The 19,010-nt window shown below is 40.8% G+C and overlaps 1 protein-coding gene across 4 annotated transcripts in view; it reads left to right on the top strand.

Moving 5' to 3' along the window:
* Positions 1 to 19,010, top strand: part of MRTFA (myocardin related transcription factor A) — a 103,231-nt gene that overhangs the window by 80,304 nt on the left and 3,917 nt on the right. For 2 of the 4 annotated variants that reach the window (XM_089523679.1, XM_089523680.1), the window contains 12 exons: positions 1,270 to 1,325; positions 2,276 to 2,351; positions 4,469 to 4,630; positions 5,985 to 6,160; positions 6,685 to 6,843; positions 8,271 to 8,524; positions 9,243 to 9,414; positions 10,293 to 11,402; positions 12,781 to 12,876; positions 16,307 to 16,471; positions 18,307 to 18,480; positions 18,761 to 18,821. In XM_089523679.1, the coding sequence (XP_089379805.1) occupies positions 1,270 to 1,325; positions 2,276 to 2,351; positions 4,469 to 4,630; positions 5,985 to 6,160; positions 6,685 to 6,843; positions 8,271 to 8,524; positions 9,243 to 9,414; positions 10,293 to 11,402; positions 12,781 to 12,876; positions 16,307 to 16,471; positions 18,307 to 18,480; positions 18,761 to 18,821 (2,661 nt within the window). Of the gene's footprint in view, positions 1 to 1,269; positions 1,326 to 2,275; positions 2,352 to 4,468; positions 4,631 to 5,984; positions 6,161 to 6,684; positions 6,844 to 8,231; positions 8,525 to 9,242; positions 9,415 to 10,292; positions 11,403 to 12,780; positions 12,877 to 16,306; positions 16,472 to 18,306; positions 18,481 to 18,760; positions 18,822 to 19,010 lie in introns of all 4 variants that reach the window. The other 2 variants (XM_089523677.1, XM_089523676.1) reach the window with 2 other exon arrangements.

Genomic DNA, 19,010 nt, shown 5'->3' with positions numbered 1-19,010 from the left:
GGAAAGGAACCACAGAATTGTTCCAACATAGATGTTGTGAAGCTTCTTTGGGTTAGTGTGAGTTAAAAAAAGAAAAAAGAAAAACCCACAAATGACTAATTAGTTTCATAGTTTTTTCATTGTTCTCTATGGACTTGCATACAAGACCAATACACTCAGTCTGGGAATGAACTGCATTTTAACTCAGTCTGTTGTAACTGATTAGCAGTCATGGATTTGGGTCATCATATTTGTAGAAAGAGTTACCATTTCTTTACAGTTACAGTATTTCACTACAAAAACTTTGTGTAATTTTTTCTAATGTCTAGATCTTTTTATTATGAATAGTATAGGAATCATTATATGTTTTCAATCAGTTTGATATACATATGGCTTTCCTTTCCTTATAGGCAATTTATTTATTGTTGCTTAATGTTTCTGTGACATGTTTGTGTAGTACAGTCTTCTTTCTTCCTCTTCCTTCTCCTTGGAGAGATGAATGCCCTCTTGCATACAAAACAGAGGTGAGTTTTCTCAGCACTTTATCACAATGTGCTGAGAAAAGATTTGTTGGCTGACAGCAGTCCTTTTAGTCTCAGCCAATGTGAATTTACTGGAATCTGGCAGAGAAAGCCCTGCCCTGCCAAAGGATCCTTCCAAGGCATGTACAGTGCGAAGCAGAAGTTGATCAGTGTTTTAAAATAGGCTCTGCCTTGGCTGTGCTGCAGTAGTGATAAAAGATGGTTGTTGTTGGATCGACTCCTTAAGTTTTCTGTTGCCTCTTAGCCTGTCTCCCTTGCTCTTCTTTGTGTATGTGTTTTTGATAAACAATCACATTAATGCATATATGATTGTAATGTTGGTGCACACGTGTATTAACAATACCTTGAATACACACGCGCGTGCACACACAGAGCCTATATTCTGGTCCTGAATTTTGAGGTGCAACAAGATGTCCTTACAGAATTACTTTATTAGCCTTTCATCAGATTGTATTTCTCCATATGATTTGGTAGATAAAGACTGTGTTTCTTTAGGCAGTAGTGCATCTGTGAGAACAGAATGTCTTTAGCAATCTATGAAAATGGGCTTCGTTCTCAACTGGCTTAGCTTAACAAAGTACCAGGAAGTAGTTCATATTAACCAAAGATTAAGTCCAGCGCTGAGCATATGCAGGAAGGAGCTGCCTTAACATGCCTTATACCATTACTTTGGTGACTTAAATATGTTCATGTGTAGAAATATAAGGGACCAGTTCATGTAATTCATTGATGGTTATCTTCCCAACAGCTCTGAAAAGTCCAGCTGCATTTCATGAACAGAGGAGGAGTTTGGAACGGGCCAGGGTAAGCTCCCAGTTAGCATTTGAAGGGATGCTCTACTTATACTCTACTCTACTTTTCAACTCCAGTCTAAAATGCCCCTGAACACTTACTTTCTGTTTGTGGAGGGATAGACATCATGGTGCACTCCAGATGTTTTGGATTACAGCCATGGTGGCTGGGGATTAAAGGAACTGCGGTTGAAAACCTCCACAATATGCAAGGTTGCCTATCTCTGATCTCAGTGTTTCCATTCTAGAAATTACTGGTGTTGCAGTGTGAATAGTTGCATCATTATGACAATTAGAGCCTGAGATGCAGAGCTCATGCCAGAGAGAGGAAAGGGGTGGGGAGAGTGCAGTTTGCTTGACTACCCTGCTGCCCTAAACCCTGGCACTCTTGTCAGGGCTGCATTTCTTGGGGGTTTCCATTACTTCCTGAAAGGCTCTGGCGAACTGAATAAGAAATGAATTTACTAGTTGGCTAGTTGGTTTAAGTTAGTGAAATTAGAACCTGGGTGCAAGTCTTCATTTGTTATACAGTGGAATGTACAATACTGAAGTTTCAGCCATCGGGCTGACTTTCTTTCTCAAAAGGTGCCTTCCCCCCTTTCCCCTCTTAGTTGTGTGTCTTGAAGTCATTTCTGACTTATGGCAATCCTCTCCCATTTTACCCACTTCCAAAGCCAAATTGAAAATAGGCTTTTAACATAGCACAATGTAAATATTTCAAAATGCACAATACTTTAAGTTATGTGGTGTGTTTCTTTCAAATGTGTGAGTCGATGTTTAAAGGCTGCAGAATCAAACTGTTTAATTGGTAAGTGAGATGGTCCTTTGCCTGTTGCATTCCCAACTGGCGTGGAAGAGTCTGGGAGCATGTTACTCTTGCCATCTGCTTTAAGAATCCAATTTGTTTCATATTCAGGAAAGCATCCTTGGGGTTCAGGATAATATTTTCTATTTCTTCTACAGACAGAGGACTATCTGAAACGTAAGATACGGTCCCGGCCAGAGAGATCAGAATTGGTGAGGATGCATATTCTAGAAGGTATGTGTCCCTGGTGTGGAGCCATATCGTAGACTTTTACACTTTTAAGTTACATATTTGGCATCTCAAGTTTTTTGCAGCCTTGTTCATTTTGTAATATATAAATGGAGGATTTGGCCAGAAGTACTGGAATGGTATAATGGTGGTAGGACATTGGTACTGGACTTTTTGATTGAGGACTGGGCACTTGAAATACTGGGTATTGGTTTAGATTCAGTCCTTGTTGTAGATGTTTGTCTTCATACACAAATGGGAGCTTATATAGGAGCTTGAGTGATGTCAAACCAGTTGCTCACTCAGAATTAGTTACTATGCTTGTAGAAGGGGCTGACTGATTGTGAGGGAATATCATAATTGTGAAACTGCTGAAGCTATACTTCTGTAGTGATGGTGGGTTCACTTTAGTAGCAGACCAAGCTACCTTGTGGTCAGGGTTTTTCAGTCAAGTAGTTTGTAATATTGTATCACAATACATTAAAATATGTTTGCATTAGAAAAACATTTGACAGTCTGCTATACAGAAATAGTTGCAAATAACAAGATTAAAGAAAAGTCATTTCTGGTAGAATGCTACTAATGGTTACTAGTCCTGAGAACTATGTTACCCCCATATCAGAGGCAGTAAACGTCTGTACACCAGCTATTGGGGAACATAAGATGCCGAGTATCATGGTGTTCATGTTCTTCTTGTGGGCTATGTAGAGGCATCTTGAACTAGGTAATATTAAGGGAGATAGAATACTAGATTTTCTATCTTACACAGATTCAGTTCTCTGAGCTGCATAATTTGCTAAATGTCCATAAGGATGTAAAGATGTGTGCCTATGGCAGAAGAATGAGAAATTTATTCAGATTTATTCAGTGTTAGATTTTGAAGACTGCACCTTATTTACATAATATGTTTATACATCTTTACCAAGGAAATATAGAAGAATCACATTTGATGTCAAACAGGACATGTCTCAAAGTAATCCAATAAAAATTAATTTTAAAAAGTAGGAGGGGCTAGGTAAAAAGGAATTGAAAATGAAATCGGGAGGCCAATTTCTTCAGATTTCTGGGTACTCAAAGGTACAGTAAAATGAGCCAAATTAAAATGTATACCATAAGTTGCAAAAGTACCATTCAGTCCAGGAGATCAGCAGGACATTCAGCATCTTACATCAAATAAGCTATTGGAGAAAATAAGGATTCTTCCAGAATCTTACCTAAGGAGAAATTTGCACAAAGCAATGTAAGCAGAAATAGTGGATACAGTATTTCTTTCTCCATTTTGCGGATCCAAACTAGTAATAAAATATGCTTTCAGTATATCAAAGAATGAAATTGGTCAAGGAAGCAGTTGGACTGTTGAATTACAAGAAGCTAAAGGGATGCTAAAGAAGGATAAGGAGATTTTAAAAAAAAAGCTGAATGAATTCTTTATGTTTTATTCTTTAGCAGGAGATATAAATTATATAGCTCTGCATGTTCTGACATTTTCAGGAAGGGGGTCAGAGGAGTAGAGGCAATTGGTACTAACGGATAGTTCTAAGCTGTATGGGTAAACTGAAAATGAATAACGGATCCAGGTGGCATCCATCCAAGAACCTCTGATGACAGACTGAAAAGTATCCAAATGCATTACCAGTTTAAAAAGAGGAATCTGAAAGTCATTTAGGAAATTGCAAGTCAGTTAGCTTGACATGCGTTTGAGTCTAATATCAGTTCAATATGTACATTGGTGGTGGCATTAAAGATAAATTTATCAGGCATATAGAAAAGTACCGGTAATTAATATGATTTTTCTAAGGGCAAGTCCTGTCTCACAATGCCCTTTACATATTTGGTCTGATTCTGCAGATCTCTTCATAAATTTTTAGGACATTGTCACAATTCAGAATTAATTCACTAGTCACAATAAATGTGGAATTCTTTTTGCATGCCACTTGAGATTTAGTTAATTCATTCTGATTCAAGGCAGCTCAAAAATGACTTCAGCTGCATGTCTTGTCAGCATATAGGCTGATGCTTTGGTGGTATGGCATTCCTTTTTATTGTGGGAAAGTAAGCTTTCTCTAATTTTTATGAACATCATGTGACAGAGAAGTGATAATATTTTAACTTTCTCCAAGCAGAAACTTCTGCTGAACCTTCCCTTCAGGCTAAGCAGCTGAAATTGAAGAGGGCCAGACTGGCCGATGATCTCAATGAAAAAATTGCCCAGCGCCCAGGTCCTATGGAGTTGGTAGAGAAGAACATTCTGCCTGTGGAATCTAGCCTGAAGGAAGCGATTATAGGTAAGGCTGGTGACAGGAGGAACTTTGTATGTAGTAGAAATAGCAGCCACTTTCTTTATGCATTTTTTGCTGAGGCTAAGGATAACAATTACACATGGCTTTCCTACCTAGCCAAAATATCTTCTTCCATTAGAATTGTGAGCCACTCAACTCTCTTGGACAGGTAAAGTCCTAATGGCTTAGAAGCAAAGGTACATAATCCCTAAAACTGGAGTGCTGCTGTAAGATGGTTATTTCCCCACAATATGTTTGTTATGTCTTTTCCCATGTAATGGGGGGTAGAGTGAGGAATATAAACAGAACTGATCCAGTGGGAAAAAGTGGACGTTAAGAATAAATGTGAAGGGGAAGTGTAGTGTGTAAGTGTCACCCACTGGCCAGGAGGAAAGACTGAGGAATAGCCATTGCATTTCTAAGTAGCTGGTGATCATTTTCTTTATTTGAGCAGAATTTTATTTGTGATTTCATCCTTCAAAAAATAATAATAATGGGAAATGGTTTTGAGTAGGACAAAATAAACCTTCCTGGGGAAGAGAAGTTAGGAATGGCACAAATAAGTCTGGCACAAAAAAAAAATTCCAGGTACTGTATGGGTTCCTTTCCTTACACCCCTTTCATAGTCTGAGTTCCTTCTGCTCCTCTGATATGATTGGAAAATTCTTCTTTTCATATTCCATCAGTAAAAAGGGAAGTAAGATTCTCTTTGTCTCTGGCCTCTTTTCAGAGGAAAGTTCTTGTAAGGAAACACAGAAAGCTTTTTCTGAAGGATATATATTTAGAATAGATGTAGGTGGAAGCCATAAGTACTAATTGCAGTGAGGGCTCACTTTAATGTAGAGCTGTCAGTTAATTCTGAGTTGTGATTGGAAGCATAAAGAATGTCTGGGACAGCTGCCAGATATTGGTAACTCTGAAGGAGTCTTGTCCTTAAACCTTTGTATGCTGTTCTGAATTCTTAGGAAATAATTCCATTCCCATACTTGCCACTGACAGCTGTTGTGATGGCTTTACTTTTTAAAAGAGAGAGAAAAAATCTGGTAAAATGTTGCCAGTGCTTCCTTTTTCTATTCAGAGTCAGACCTTCAGAACTAAGAATGCCACAAATGTTGGTCTGGTTTCCCTTGCATTTGTCTGCAGAGTAATATTGGAGGGGCATTCCTCTTAAGCTTCACTCCCATTCCTTATTGGTGGTGGAGGTGGTGGTGGTGATGATGATGATGATGATAAAAACATTTTGCAAAGCATATGTCTAAAACATGTCTCCAATTTTAGAAGCCAGAAGTATCTTTTGCTAATTATGATTGAGCTACACCAACTATTATTCAATGGATAGCCTTGTATTTACTTTTTTCAGTAGGTCAGGTGAACTACCCAAAGGTAGCAGATAATTCTTCTTTTGATGAGGACAGCAGTGATGCCCTTTCTCCAGAACAGCCGGCCAGTCATGAATCCCAGGGGTCTGTGCCATCCCCAATGGAAGCACGAGTTGGCGAGCCACTTCCTGCCACCACAGTGGCTTCCCCTGCTCAGGTGAGAATGTAAAATGTTGACTCTTGTTAAACTCTGTGATCTTGCTATTCTCAGACAACGAAGGTGCCTCTCTATTGAGAAAAGATGGTGAGGAAGCTCTCAACAAGATGGGCAATTACAGGTGTCGGGGTGGGTTTTCAGGGAAAATACTTAATATTTGAACCTTGAAATGGTGTTAATAAAAACCCTTAATTTAATATACTTTATGACAGACACATGAGTAGGAACCTCAAGTGATAAATGTATTTGTGGGGCTCTCTTTGAGTTGATACTAGGGACTGGGTCGCCTGAGAGAACTGTATTTTTCTGGGTGCATCTGCAGCTAAGAAAGTGAAAATAAGGAAGCAGCATTTGAAAATGAGGCTTGGCATGCTTTATTTTCTGTGATGTTTTAGGGATCTCTGAAGGCGATGACTTGCAGCGTGTGTGCTCCATCTCCATAAAGTTCATCTCCCTAGTTGCAAAGGGAAGAATAAGAAACAGATATGTAAATGGGACTACATGTCTGATATTTACTCTTCTAGGTTGTCTGTCAGTTGAAAATCAGTACAGACTGTAGTGAGACACCTTTCCTGTCTGAACAGCCGCCAACCCCCCTGCCGCCGCCACCACCTCCGGTGCCTCCTAATCTCACTAATGGAATTGCTACTCCTGCTGCCAAACCACTTCCAACTCTTATAAAGGTACCATTTATGCTGGAATTAAACACTGATAGCAGAAAAGGAATTCATCCTGTTAGGGATATTTTTTAAGAATGGGTGGAAAATATAGCATAGTCTCCCTGTGACCTAATTTAAAAAGCAGTTGGTTAAGATAAACTCTTGTGAATATGGAGTGCCCTGTTCACTGCCATAATGCCTGTTATCAGGCAGTTGATTAAGTGATAATAGAGTTGTGGTGAAAGCTAAAAAATCTTTCTCAGGTAATGCACAGTTGGAGATGGAGGCCTAAATCCTATTGTTAATACTGACTAGAGTAGACCCATCAGTGAGATTTATTATGTATTGACCCACAATTCAGCACTTGTTCAAATGTGTCTACTCTAGTTGGGACTAACCATCAGGATGCCAGCCAATGTATGTAAATCTTTTCTCTGCTACAGCAACCAGTTTATTTCTTTATACTCTACAGCAAAGAGAGCTAGTGGTTCTGCATGTTAAGAAACTGGTTGTTGTTTCAGGCCTCCTCAAGAATTTTTTGGTGCCAGAAACTGACACTGAATCACATTAGTGCTATAGCATAAGCTTTTATTGTGGTAAATGATACAGCAGTACACAGTAAAGAAGCATTCCAACCCTTTGCAGATGGATTTCAGCATCCTATCATAGCCAATCATAAGAGTTGGGCCCCCAAATAAATGCTGTCATGGCCGCTCCTTGGACAGCAATCAAATTCAGTCCTCATCACTGGATATATGGGTTGGGGTGCCCTCATTCAAAGCTGGAGCTGATGAAAGATTGATTCCCTAGGGTAAAATAGTGCAGCAGCAAACAAATAATATCAAAGTGTGCAAGCTTGACTCATCCCCTGCTTTAAAAACTGCAAGCAGGTTAGCAACAAAGAAAGATTAACTCTCCTGCTCCATTCTCAGCTTTCATTCCCCGCCCCACCTCAAGCCTCAAACTGCTAGGTGAACACAAAATGTATCTTACAGGTTCACTAATACAAATGAATCCTTTCTAGCCTGTGGACAGCTGTTAATGTTTGGCCATGATGCAAGCCAAACAAGGACTCCAAAACCCATGTGTTTGATGACAGAGGCCTACATAGATTTCGTATCTTGCATAAGTGCTAAAAAATCTTGGAGAACTGCTAAAATATTTTATGTTATCAAGTATCAGTCAAACATTGGAGTCAAGGGCTACATTTTGTATGCTTATATATTTGGCATGTGTTTTCTTGTAGCCGAATTTAAAGTATATTACTGAAAAGTTAGCTACTTTTGTCTCTGTGACCTGCATCTAAACATTAATTGGGAAGGGGCACAGGAACTGAATAAATCATATAGAACACATCAGTAGAAGCTAGTTGTTCTTGTTTCTGCATTTGAGCTTTTTATTCTTAACTCCAGCCACCCCATCTTGATGCGTCTGTTTTTCACTTCATAAAGCAAAGCCAGTCCAAGCCGTCATGTGAAAAGTCCCAGCGTAGCAAAAAATCCAAGGAACCGAAACCAAAAGTCAAGAAGCTGAAATACCACCAGTATATTCCACCAGACCAAAAGCAGGACAAAGGAGCTCCTCCCATGGATTCATCTTATGCCAAAATCCTGCAGCAACAGCAGCTCTTCTTGCAGCTCCAGATCCTTAATCAACAGCAGCAGCAGCACTACAACTATCAAACCATCCTACCAGCTCCACCAAAGTATGGGTTGCTTCTTGTTTTTTTCACCACTTCATGGAACTGAACTTGTCTATCTTTATTTAACCCCATCAGATATTGGGAGTTGCAACAACATTCAACAATTTTCTTGTCTTCAGGAAAGCTCACCCATATGTTGGCTTGTTCTGGTGCACCAATTTCACAATTAGTCTGCTTTATGAATGTGGCAGGCAGGAGTTTGTTAGGTAAAGCATGAGTTTAGTGTCAATAGGTTCTAAGTACTTAGGTTAACATTTTAAAAAATGCTTGACAGTATGATCTTGTGAGAAATTTTCTTGAAATTTACCCTCCTAGTCTTTTTCTAACTGAAGCATATAATTGGCTTTGCCCTGTATCATCATTATTCACTTCACATGAATTTAGTATATAGCTTCTTATTTCATTTTGTAACATAAATTACTAATATGAACATATTGACAATATTTTTAACAACAAGCAACATAACTGATGTATGTAATGAAGCAGAACAAAAAGTGCAGTTGGTGAGCATACTCAGTGAGGCTGCCAAAATAAGAATACCTGGCAACTACTGAACTGGGAGCAGTCAATTGCATTGCGCTGAATCTTGCAGTCAGGTGGTTGGCCACTTTATAAGAGACCATAGGAGTGTCTTCTAATTTTCTTGGCAGTAGTGGAGAGGAGTGGATTGCGATCTGCTGTGCTAACAGATATTCAACTCACACATTCTTTTTCCCTTCAGGCCTCCAGGAGAGCAGCAGAATGGCAGTAATGCTCCACCTATCCGTAGTCTCTCAGCTTCTGGTAGTAGCACCTCTTCTGTTTCTTCTAACTCTAACGGGCTGATGCGACAAAACAGCAATGTTCCAATGGCCAAGCCAGGAGCTCTTCCTGCAAATCTTGATGACATGAAGGTAACCAAGTAGTTATTAACAATTACCTTGAATTTTTGTTGTTGGTAAATATGGGCTGTATGAATTTTAGGATTTGTTTGTTTGTTTGCTTGTTTGACTACAGTATTTCTGTATCGCTTCCCAGCTCACAAGGGCTCTCAAGGCGGTGAACAAATAAAAGCCAATTAAAACAATGCAAAGATAAAAACATGTTTAAAACACATTAAAATACAGTTGGCCCTTCTTATACACAAAATTTTTTATTCACAGATTCAAGCATCCACGGTTTGAAAATGTTCAAAAAAAGTATACATTTCAAATATCAAACCTTGATTTCTGATTTTTTGTAAGGGACACCATTTTGCTATGTCATTATATTTAATGGAACTTCAGCATCCACGGATTTTGTTATCCATGGTGGGATCTTGGACCAAACCCCAGCGTAAAATAAGGGTCCACTGTATTCTTTTAAAACTTCTAAAAGCAGTCTAAAACAATCCTAGAATCCAGTTTTGAAATAGTTAAATCAGCAGTTTCAAACATTGAATACCAGTCAGAACAGCACTGTTTTGGCTGCCTGCTGGAATCCAGAATATGCTGAGAGCATATTCACCAAAATAGTACATAAATGTATTACCATCGTAATCAGTAATTTTGGTATTGGTAATGAGAATAAATGGTTGAATTTTTTTTTTCTCCCTGCTTTGAGGATAGAATTCTGGAGTTGATCAGTGGAACGTGTTAAATATTGTATTGATGTCAGAAAGCTGGTTAGAATTGAAAGACATTGTCCTCCAGGGTTGGGAGTTTGGCCTTTTCTTGTAAAGCAAAGTAGTATTTGTCAAGAATATTGTCCTAGCTAATTTAGCTTTTCCTTTCATTCTCACTTTTTATATTAGGTGGCAGAGCTGAAGCAAGAGCTGAAGTTGAGGGCACTGCCTGTGTCAGGTACCAAGACTGATCTAATTGAGCGGCTCAAGGCTTATCAAGATCAGAATGGTACAGCTGGTCGAGTAGTCACTGCTCCAAAGCCCAATACGGCAATTCTGCCGAAGGCTGCTGAAGTAGTAGTAGCTTTCCCTGCTGCTAGGCTGAGTTCAGGGCCTGCACTGGTCAGTACGGGCATTACTTCAGCAGAGGTTGTCATGGCCACAGTCAGTGGCAGTGGTGTAATGAAGTTTGGTAGCACAGGCTCAACTCCTCCTGTGTCACCCACCCCTTCTGAGCGCTCTTTGGTGAGTGCTGGGGATGAGAATTCAACCAGTGGGGACGCCTTTGGGGAAATGGTGACTTCTCCTCTGACTCAGCTCACCTTGCAAGCGTCGCCTGTGCAATTTTTGGTGAAGGAAGAAGGCTCCAAAGGCAGCACTTTTAGTGCAAATCTGGTATCGAGGGCAGAGTCCTGTATTAGCAGCAGCAGCAAACAAGACATGGAGGTCCAAGATAAAGACCAGATGCTTCAGGAGAAAGATAAACAGATTGAGGAGCTGACACGCATGCTAAAACAGAAGCAGCAGCTGGTGGAGATGCTGAAGCTGCAGCTAGAAAGAGAAAAACGGTCTCAGCAGCCAGTACCAGCTATGGCTGTTGGAGAAGAGGGCACAGCTGCAGTCCCTGAGCCACCTATGTTTGGTACCCATGTTAAGAGTGAAAAAGGCTTTGTGAGTTGCCAATCCACAGGGCAGCCTAACTGCCAAACGGACCAATTAAAATCCACACAGACCACAAGCCAAATGGACACCTCAGATACAAGCTCAGTGCCAAAGAAAGCTATAATGGTGAAGCAGGAGGTGCCAGCTGCTGAAACCCAGTCATCATGCCAGACCTCAAGTTTTTTCCTTGGCCAGCAAGCTGGGGGCTTCAGTGACCTCATCAAGGGAGCTTCTCCCCCTACCCTCATCACAGATTCCACTGGCACTCACATCGTTCTTACAGTGACCAATCAGAATACAGAGAGGCAGGGCCTCTCACCTCAGGACACAGCGGGGAGTGGCTCATTGCCATTGAAGGTAGGTCTGCACACAGTGATTCTTTGGAACTAGGGCTATTTTTGCAGGCCTTCAAACACTGAACAAATTTCATGTTGCTGCTTTGAAAATGAATAACTATACTTGTCCCACTGTAGTTAGTGAATATACTGGACTATCAAAGTAGTTAAGCAATAAGTTAACATAGCAGGAAAAATGCAATTATTAATGTAGCAGAAAGAAAAATCTCTGCATGGGAAAAAGGGGATTGGGGAGAAACAGCATGTGGTCCTGCATTCAGAGAACATGATTCAGGGCAACATGTTCTTTCAGATTTATGCAGACTGCCACTCTGCTTTTTAGCATAATGTTAGTAACGTGAACTAGTCTGTAGCCAGTGCTACAGTGCTACAGGCCATTAGTTTTCCATTTTCATAGGTGGTCTCAACAGATTGAACCAGAATGTTTCATACAGTATGAAATTGCACTGCCTTCTAAACATACTTCGATATTATCTTAGGGTGCCAGTCAAGTGTGTAGCCTTCCACTCACTGTCCATATTGAGAAGCAGTGGAGTGAAAGGATTCAGACAATGCTATAAGAGTTGTTCCTCAAGATGTTGGCTGAGTAATGGCCAATTTCACTACTAGGTCAGAGAGATTGATCACTCTCCCTGTCCATCCCATCTCTGAGAGCCAAGGAAGGAAGGGGAGTCCAGGGCCAGATAGGTCAGCATGGCAGGCTCAGTTTAGCCTACAAGATACAAGGTTCCCCATGCCTGTACTGAATCAGTTATAGGGTCTACAGAGTGGCTTTCATTGGTAAAGATAGTTTATTTTAGCCAGGAGGAGCATACTGAAAGTTACCCATTATCTAAGAATTCATTGAAAGTTCATTTAAGTGCTAGGAGAGCTTCTTTTTTACTCTACTGAATAAGCTGAACGTTACTTCTACATACATGGTAGGATAAGTGATTGAGCAGTACAGACTGGTTTCAAATGTTGGCAAATGTTTATTTTGGTTTGGTTTGGTTTGGTTTAGAGGCAGATGTCACAGGTATTTATTTATTTGTGCTAAAGATTACTTTAACAGAATGAAATTCCTGAGTGCCATGGTAGTAACTATAATTTTTATTCATTAGTAAATTTTGTCCCCTCCATCCACACACTTCGAAATCCCATTAGGTTTGTAAGCTCAGTTGTTACCACTGTGACATCATATCTCCACCGGTTCGGTCCCTTGCACAGCTCTTCCATTCATCACTGAACTGTTTCCCTTAATTTTACACAGTGACCATGCCACTTCATCTATGGGTCTCAATTTGCAGCACTTGATTCTCAAGACAGGATCTCATAGGATGTCTTTAAATAAAAGAAATAATTTTTTTCTTCCCTTTCCCTTTCCCTTCTTTCTTTCACAGAGAGTATCATCTCCATCAGCTAAAGCATCCAGCCAGCCACCAGTAAGCAGCTCCCAGACATCTCTGCAGACACTGCCAAGTGAAGCTAACAAGAAGGTAGCCAACATATTGATTGGTTTCCTAATAATTTGTATTGTGGTCTGGGTGGCTGAGGAGAAGAGAGAAGCATTATGTATAGAAACAGGTTTCTATATGTGGCACTTGCTGTGGAAAAGGGTCTTCCCAGAGCTACACTAAAGCACCACTTGAAGGGGTTGCTTTGCCTGAGGGAAAGTTGGATGGGCAGAATGGTTAAGTGGAAGCAGTTTTTAGCAGCCATGTCACCATTTCAGACCTGTGAGAATAATGATGTAGCTTCTCTTTACACATTCCTTAAAGATGGAAATAAGAGTGATGGGTGAGTCAGCAGAATCAGGAGCAAGCTAAAGGTGGTTGTGTTTTGAGACTCAATTTTGGAGTTCTTGCTTCTCTCCTTTACTCTGAATTTACTGTTTCATCTGTGCAGTAAAAAATGAGACTTTATCTATCTGTGCTGATTTTCTTTACAAATAAATCCAGGATTTCTTGTTAAAATTTATTAAAATATATTAATTAATAAATACAGTAATAAAAAAGTTGTCATAAGAGCATCTTAAAACAAGTTTAAAAAACTAAAGCCACCCACATTTAAGGTTCAGCAGAATGGTCCCACTAATATACCTTACACTTAAAGGGAGCCACGTGCATCTTTTTAATGAATTTCTAAAGTCTCTTTGGTGCAGCAGAAATGGTCCTATCTCACATCTCAACCAAATGTTATTCCTGAAAGTGCTGGCAGAGTCACCTAGCAGGACCTCCACTGTTGAACTCAGTGAGTAGGCAGCATCATTTAGGAAGAGGTTGTCCTTCAGATACCCTGGCTTCTGTATGTAAGAAATGTGGAAGCAAAATGGAAACCTATAAAACTATAATAATAAGACCATTAATGCAAATCAATCTGGCTGCTACATTTTGCACCAGCTAAAGCTTCTGAATTCTTTTCAGAGGCAGCTCAAGAGCCAGTGATTTAGTCTCAGTTTGACTGGCTAGATCAGAATTATTAAGAAAGGAGTGTACTTGGGATATTAGCTAAAGCTGATTGGAAGCACTTCTCCTGATCACAGCTGCCATTAGAGGATCCTCACATAAATATTGGGTCCAGAAGCATTCTTTTCAGGGAGTATAACCTCATCTAGAAAAAGATACACAGATCAATTCAACATATTTCATCAGACTTTTTATTCAAATCTAACATTATGTACATGTAAAATTAAACTGCCAGGTTTTTGTTTACTTTTGTTAAGTTAACAAAAACATTTTGAATCTTACACAGATCACTTGAAGGCTTCTTCCAAAATGCATCTAGGGATGACTCTCTGCAAAACATGCTCAGTAAGGAATTCTGGAGGCAGCTGCTGTTTACTTTGCCTGTTTTGGTAGGCGATATGGCTGCAGTAGGATAGGATAGAATAGAATCCCATTATTTCTCAGCAAACACTTATTGCATTGTTTACCAGAATCATAGTGCTGCAACCTGACACCCAGAGTCAGTGTTTCTTCAGCCTTCTTTCACTATCCTCCCAATACAGATGCTGCTAAAAAAAAACCTTCCACATAGTCTTAAGGATGAGGAGGAAAAGGAGGGCTGAGTGTGTGTAAAAAGGAGCTTCACTGTCAGAGGGTTTGTTAACTGAGTTATGCCTGTATACCCATTCCTACTTGAGGTCTTCCATTGTTCATCAGCATCTCTGGGTCAAGTATTAATTTAATCAGCCACATCTAGCCCATTACTAGCCGCCACACAATGACTGAAATCTTCCTTAGTAACAGAGGAAAAGATGTGGGGGGGAGGCGGGGGGAGGGGGATTCTCCAGATATTGGAGTTATGCAACCCCAAATCTTTGGAGGTCCTCTCCTATTGGTTTCATGTGGATATTAAATGACATAGTGGATAGAACAGGCTCCCAAGAAGCTCCAAGGGGGCAGGTAGCAGTCACACAGCATCTTTTGGGCAGTGCCCTCAGTTCCCATCCCAGAGAGATGCCCCAGCAGAACCCTGGTGGCGCAGTGGTTAAATGCCTGTACTGCAGCCATTCACTCAAAACCACAAGGTTGCGAGTTCAAGACCAGCAAAAGGGCCCAAGCTCGACTCAGGCTTGCATTCTTCCGAGGTCGCTAAAATGAGTACCCAGACTGTTGGGGGCAAATTAGCTTACTTGCTGTTCACCGCTATGATCTTTGGAATAGCGGTATATAAATAAAACAAATTATTAATTAATTATTATAGCAGCAGCAGATAATACTGCAAGCTGCTAAGACATTCATCAGAATTAAGGGGTTACCGTATAATGGAAATTACGATATAATGGAAATCTCATTTAATATTATATAAAATTAGCCTTCTGAGAGAGCTCTGCAGTAAGAAATTTGGTCACAGTGAAAGGTTTGCTCCCTACTCTACTGCTGCCTTGAGTAGTTCCTCCTCCAGAGAAATGAATGGCAGGCATTCACTTACAATGGGAGATGAAGGGGCGTATTTTTGTACTTGAGTGGAGAGGGGGCTAAATTTTTTAATGCTGGCATTTGCAGTCATTGGGAATCAATCATAACTACTTTTTGTTATTACCTCATCCTAACTTCTGTTTTTTAGTCATACAATATAAGAGTCTGATAGAATCTTGGGAACTTGCTTTCATATTCATACATGGTATTTTCAAGTGGGTGTATTTCTTCCCATGGTGAAGAAACAGAGCCTCTTGCCTTTAGGATTAAACAACCAGATTCCCATAATCCTTATGGTGGAATAAATTTCATGGTATCAGTTATCACAAAGACTTGGATACTGGCAGGTTCAAGAAAGTCTTCTGGGAGAGACACTTAGGTTCCTGTGTGTGTTTCCATCTGTTTCCCAGCCCTTACGTTTCCTTTCACTTTCCCTTTACCCTCCCAGTTCCTTCAAATATATTTTGAATTATATGAATCCCCACACTCCACATATGGAGATACTCTGGGCAAAGGTCCTCTTGTGAGCTGCTTCATGTGGTAATGAGAAGAGTGGCAGTGCTTCAAACAATACTGAGATGAGTCATTTTCTACATTTTCCACAAAGCCCCAGTATGGTGCTAGGTCAATCGCATTGTGAAAAATGAAAAGCTAGATCCAGCAGCTGCCTAATGACGCTTGGAATACTAGGCCATATTTTAAAAAGGAAGCCAAATCCATGGTGGTTCGTGCCAATGCCCAAGGATGGTGATGCCAGTGCCAGCTCTGTGAGAACCCCAACAATGTAATTCAAATAACATTTTCAAAAAAGGCCACTTTTATGTCCCACATGGTGCAGATCCTTGGGGGTGAGGTAAAAATTATGTCCAGCTCTACACAGTTGCTGTGTGAGTACTTTGAAATGTGGTATTACATGAGGAAGTATCTTCCTTTAAAGAAGATGCTTGAGTCAGTCAGTATCTGACCTTTGGTTTCTGTTTTTTTAATCCCTTGTGCTTCTCTGTAGGATCAGAAGCTAGGTCTGCAAATGGTCAGTGGGCAACTGCCTCAAACGGTCTTGTCTTTCTCTGCACCTCCCAACTTACAGCCCTTTTTCCTGAATGGCTTCCACAAAGGACCCCTGAAAAACAGTGTTCCTAGCAAAACTGGCCAGTCCAGTATGCCGAAAAAGGTATCCTGTCAGCATGCTCCTCTGATCACCAAGTGAAAGGGATGTGTCCCCATGCCACACACCAAATATAGGTCCTTCTGACATAATGTGTAGTGTAGTGTAGTGTAGTGTTAACAGTTATACTACTTCAAGAGATGGAATGTGATTGGTTGAAACCCATCTGGGGATACATTTAGAAGTACGTTCTTATATTTGTACCAGTTTTCTTGCAAAGACTGATAACTAAACTTAGGCCTGACCTGCAGCAACAATGGAGTGGGAGGTATTTATGGGGGAAAATTCTCCTGTAAAATTTACACATATCTTCTAAACTGATTTCATAGGGACTATGAATTGGAATTAAATTTTATGTCTTGATAGATTGCATTCTGATTTAGCTTTGCAGCAGTATCATGTACAGTCAGCCCTCCGTATCCATAGGGGATTAGTTCCCGGACCCTGTGCAGATACCAAAAACGCAGATGTTCAAGTCCTTTATATATACAGAGCTCCAAAATGAGAAGGAAGTTTGATTGCCACCTGATCCCTTCCACCCACACACACACCCGTGCATGTCCCTAAGGCAACTGAGGCGGTGTACAGACTGCCCCTTTGGGGCGGCCTGCACCCGCCCCTTTCCCCAACAGATCGGGGCCTCAGCTGCCACAGCGGCAGCCCTGAGGCCCCAATCTGCTGCTTTTACAGACCGCAGGGAAGCGGCAAAAAGCGGCCTGGAAAGGGGTGTCCTTGGGGCTTCATGCTGTATTTTGAATTTTTAAAAAATATTTTTGGTCCAGGATCAAACAATATAAACAGTACAGAAAAAGAGAAAGCAGATCCTGAATCCATAGGCTGACTGTACCTAAATCTGAGTGGATTTTTAACAGTATAATGTTGTCATATGCCATAGGAAGTAGCCCCTTAAGAAAAGTGTTAGTGGTGTAGCTGCAGATAATTTTGCTGCTGCTCCTGCTGCAACAACAACAGATTAGAAGAGAAGTTTCTTAAAGTTGCTTTTTCGCCCTGTTGTTGTTAGCTGTCAATTCCATATATGCTTCAAGTAGGTCAACTTTCTTGAAGAAGTGTGTGAAGTAGTGATGTTAGAGTTTGTCCTAAAGGAGTTAAGTCTGAGAATTTTTGAGGCATTAATTTATCCTTGTATCTCTGTGATGGGTTAAGCAAATTTTGCAAAGGAAATACTATTCACTGAAAATATTTGTTATTACCCATCAGGGCTCCTGAAGCAATTTATAACAAGAGGTATAAAAACTTTCTTTAAAAACCTATTAAAATATTAAAGCAGTTCTGAAATCTAACAACCAAATTACAGCACTTCATAAATAAAGGTTAATAATAATAATAATAGATGAAACAGTATCATTTTAACTGCTTTTTGTAAGTCCAAGAGAAATATAACCAGCCTGACTTTTGGGAGCACAAACCTCTACAGTCAGGCCACTGCTGTAAAGTTCTGTGTAGTCACCAGTGTAGCCCCTTGAGGTGATGGGATATGCAACAGGTTGCTCCTCCGAGTAGAGAGACTAGTACAGTGCGTCCTTGCCTTACGCGGGGATCCGTTCCGGATCCCACCGCGTAAGGCGAATTCCGCCTATGCTCACGCCCCATTGGAAACAATGGGGCTCGTGCGCGGCGGCGCAGGAGCGCGCGGGGCGCAACGGGCGCGCACGCCCAATCAATTGAATGGGACGCGCGCCCCTTCCACCCTGTGCGCGCCCCGCGGCTTGAGCGCGTATGCTCAAGGCCGCGTATGGTGCGGGCGTGCTGTATGTCAAGCAAGCATATAAATGATCAATTTCAGAAGATTGGCTCATTGCCTTTCATTCTTTCCCTCACAGCTTATCTCACAGCCAGGCTCTCCGGCTCTTCCATCTCCTTCCCAACTGGACCTAGAGCAGCAGAACCTGCCCTTCTTTGGTACTCCGCCTCTGTCTCTACCTGCCTCCTCAGTATTGATGAAAGAACCACCAGGTTATGAAGAAGCTGTGAAACAGCAACCAAAGCCCCCTGAGGTGAGGGAGGCCTTGACAAACTGGAAAAGTATATGTGCTGTTGCTGTCTTGGAAACAATTCTGAAAAATCAGTAACAGATTTGAATGGGATCCTTGGGATTGGCTCCCTTTCCTTTGTTGAATGGGAGGCTATGGCACAAATTTCAAATGCCCACCTTTCATTTCATGTAGTTGCTATTTCCCTGTGCTTGTTCAGCCACAAGGCAGTTATTATAAAGTGCATGTTATGGTATTGATGTTGAATACACTATCTAAACAATTACATTATTTCCTTTTTTAGGAGAATGGTTGTTCAAGTCAACAGATGGATGATCTGTTTGACATTTTAATTGAACATGGAGGTAAGAGGGGAGTAAGGGTTTATACCAGGGGGTTTCTAGCCTATTTCGTTCTTATGTATTTTCCATCACTTGAACCACTAGAAACAGAGCTCTCATGAGCCTGTGCCCAAAGTTACACAGAGAGTGAGCCACTGTTTTTAATATTAGAGACAGGCAGTCCTTGAGCTGCATGCAGTCCACCTCCACCCT

This window comes from Sceloporus occidentalis, unplaced genomic scaffold (assembly GCF_023333645.1).
Source record: "Sceloporus occidentalis isolate IW3139 unplaced genomic scaffold, rSceOcc1.0.p SCAF_5, whole genome shotgun sequence".
In the NCBI taxonomy this organism is placed as follows: Eukaryota; Metazoa; Chordata; class Lepidosauria; order Squamata; family Phrynosomatidae; genus Sceloporus; species Sceloporus occidentalis.
The sequence above is the reverse complement of the archived record's forward strand: the minus strand, read 5'-3'. Positions and strand labels throughout refer to the sequence as shown.